The sequence below is a fragment of the Buteo buteo genome, chromosome 12 (genome assembly GCF_964188355.1).
Source record: "Buteo buteo chromosome 12, bButBut1.hap1.1, whole genome shotgun sequence".
NCBI classification, from domain to species: domain Eukaryota; kingdom Metazoa; phylum Chordata; class Aves; order Accipitriformes; family Accipitridae; genus Buteo; species Buteo buteo.
This window is the reverse complement of record NC_134182.1, coordinates 37,217,350-37,220,699: the sequence shown is the minus strand read 5'-3', so window position 1 is coordinate 37,220,699 and position 3,350 is coordinate 37,217,350. Positions and strand designations below refer to the sequence as shown.

Genomic DNA, 3,350 nt, shown 5'->3' with positions numbered 1-3,350 from the left:
AATGCCTCAGTTCAGTGTTAGTATTTTTCCATGCACAGCTGATTGCCAGTTGTATTGCAAGCAAAACAAAGCTGCCTAACTACTGTACCCATCAGGTGGCTAATGTGAGAGAGAGGTTTGATCCAGTCTTCTGAATGTGATATCTGCAGTTTATATTCTGCCCTCTGATAATAAATTTCTCTGTTACCTTGGGAAGCCTAATTATTTCTTTATTAAGAGTTTATCTGAAACAAAACACTGGAGCAGTATATAGATTTTTTAAAATTACTTTCCATAAGAATTTCTACAGAAACCTACTGGTCATAAAATGAAAGTTATTTCATACTGTTGTTTCATACAATGCAAAATTAATTTTCGGAAATGAATGTCGGGAAGCTCACTGGATTCTTTAAAAACACAATAGTTTTGTGTCTTTCATATTACCTGCACTTTCATAAACTGAGTGCATGTTGAATGGTCCCTGGTGTAATGTGACCAATTTTTCAACTCATAAAGCCCCCTTAGTTAGGAAAAGAAAAGAAGCAAAGATTGCTGAGAAAAATAATAAACAAAGACTGCCATTTCTGAAGTTGTTTTGAGAAATGCAATTCTGCATTTTTATTCTGGGATTACTTTAATACTGCAAGAATTACTTTAAAAAATTAGTACTTTAATTTTAAAAAATAATCTCTCATAATCTGCTAACTTACAATTTTAAAATTGTGTATTTTTTGAGATATCTTTCTAATACGATTTCAGTGTACATCTACCTCCTTCCAGCTAAAGTTGTCATTTATGATATGTCTATATAACCTAACATCATAAAGTTACACAGAAGTTAAATAGCCTACCCTTTTCTTTGTGTTCTGCTGTTTTGACGGTAACCGTTTGCTCACTAATTTGTTTATTTCCTTTATGATGCTCTTTGTATCTGTCCCACCCCTGCAAGCTTGAAGTGCAGCTTCATTGAAAGGAAAAATAAGGACGAAATCTCCTACGCGGGGGATAGGCCTCTGGTCTTTATCAGAGAGGAAATAGGGGCGTGTGGTTGACTTGTAGTTGCAGAAGTCAGGTGTAGGTAACCAGTGGCTGAGTTGGGCAGACTTGTGTGAAGAATACCTAGCTCCTTGGAATTGTTTATTTTTAGCTTCAGCTTTTGCTTGGGAAGGTATTTTTGGCATATTCATCCTTTCCCGCAGCTGGGAAGTCAGTGTTTTTCTTGGATGTGCTCTGGCAGTTTTCTTGGTCAGGGCAGCCACCTTACGAATCGATCCTCTTGCAGCCTGCAGGGCAGGTTGTACAAAAGAAGCAGAAGTACATTTAGCCACTTTTTGGCAAGTGAGTACACCAGGAGTCTCCTCGGTGGCACTCTCACCAGCCATACTCCAGGGCACCCGCCTTCTGCCAGCCTTTATCCCGGCCACTTGGTTTTGCCTGAAAGTGTCAGTCTGCTTGTAGTTCAGCAGTTCAACAATATCGTGAAGAAGTTTTCTTTTCACAGTGTCATCGATGGAACAGTCTAAACATAAGGCTGGATTGTAGTTGACTTCTAAAAGCCACGGCTTGAATTTGTCATCAATCAGGATGTCAAAGCCAAAGAGCTCAAAGCAATTGGAAGCCACTGGTAAGGGGGTTACTGCAAGCAGGGTGAGAATCACTATGTTATTGATCTTCTGCCAGAGGACCATGTCATCAACCCCAGATATTCGAAGGTAAGAACGAAATTTGCTGAATGTCCATTTGCAGCCACAGCCAATCCCTTCTTTATATTTTTTATATGAAGCTCCGTATTTGTTGATGCTGGTGTTTGTTAGGTGTGCATAGACATTGTCCAGAGAACCAAGGTCAAACTTTTCAGTGGCAAACCTCACCAGCCCTTCTTCGTAAGTGTAAATAGTGAGGGGGCAAAAACTGGTGACACACACGTAAAGGCGCAGATCCAGTTTATACCCTGAAATGAGCAAGGGGTTGCTAATGTACTTCTGCACAATGACCGTACAGTCATATACTAAGTCTTTAATGTCTTGGAAAATGAGTATGCCCCTTCCACAGGAGAGATCCACAGGCTTGCAAATCCAGTAGCTAGGTCTTCTGCCTACTGACTGGCTCTCCTTGCTGTATTCTGCTATAAATTTGACATAGTCATTGGGCATGATGAATGCCACTGGACTAAATTCATACAGACCCGATCCATATGCTCCTTTCATACGTTTCAGATGCCTTGCCAAGTAGTCTTTTCTGGTGATCCGAACAGCTTCTGGGTAGTGGTTAAGTCTCTGCCATGGTTTAATGCTGTGGTGGTCTGTCATGCGGAAAGGTGAGTTCCGCCAGTAGAGGTTCCAGTCTGTGTCGTCTTGCTCCTTTTTGTCAAATTCAGTCCAGCCACGTTCCAGTAAAACTTCACGGACTATTGCGGGGACATTCTCATGGAGACGGAACACCAATGGCCTTAAGAGACCTCTTGTATCATAGTCATCTGCCATCATCTTATTAGCTGAAAGAAAACAGAATTACCAGGAAGGAAACAATGAAATTAATGCCGCAGATTGTGCTAGCAGTCATCACCTTCACTGTATTCTTAATGTCTGTCACTCTCAACATATTCTCAAAGCATGTTGCCCCCGTGTGTTACTATGGTCCACAACTGAGAAGCCAAAGGCTGTGTTTAAGCTGAAAGATATGTAACAGGACATCGATGCCAATAGCTGTTAAGGCAGCACAAAGCGCTGACTGCTGCAGTTGTATGTCTCCACACTTTATTTACTTTTTCTTTGAGATAGCTTACTACAGCAGGTTGTCCCAAAGCTTTTGTAATTCTTGGATACTTAGAGTTTTTCTTCTTGGTTTTTTTTTTTTTTTTTTTTTTTTTTTTTGCAACGGGCTTCAGCCTGATGGCCGTTCCTTTGTCCAGTAAGACTTACTTTGCACTGCTGCATTACTGAGACATTCTGCTAACTTAGCATGTTGCTCTGCTCTGAGCAAACTCTCTTGGCTAAGATTATAAAGCCTGATGCAAAACTGACAATAGACAGCAGGAAAATGCCTATTGATTCCAATGCTCTTTTCCTCCTGACATATGCTGATTTAACTCACTGATAATCTTCTGCTATTCCTCCTGTAAGCTCCTCCCCAGTTCCTGAAAAGCAGGGCACATTCTTGTTTCATCACCTTCCTCTCAAGAAAATAATGTTCCATAGAAATGTACGTAGATTCTAATGAAATACCATTTCCCACTATCTATAGTGGAAGTAGATGATGGCCCCCATCTATTTTTATGGGTAAGAAATGCATTTTGAGTTCTTTGGGGCATAGCAATTCTCATATAAATAGTTCATGAACTGTGCTTTTCCCTCCCCAGCTAGTTCGATATA

At 40.5% G+C, this 3,350-nt stretch overlaps 1 protein-coding gene across 1 annotated transcript; it reads right to left on the bottom strand.

The window, feature by feature from the left end:
- Nucleotides 1–697: 697 nt before the first annotated feature.
- Nucleotides 698–2,561, bottom strand: TTLL2 (tubulin tyrosine ligase like 2). The gene has a single exon (XM_075042088.1). The coding sequence runs from the start codon at nt 2,463–2,465 to the stop codon at nt 807–809; it is 1,659 nt and encodes a 552-aa protein (XP_074898189.1). The 5' UTR covers nt 2,466–2,561; the 3' UTR covers nt 698–806.
- Nucleotides 2,562–3,350: the final 789 nt, after the last annotated feature.

Bases quoted from the DNA above. Each gene is read 5' to 3' on its own strand.
- TTLL2 (XM_075042088.1), bottom strand. From the start codon at position 2,465: ATGATGGCAGATGACTATGATACAAGAGGTCTCTTAAGGCCATTGGTG.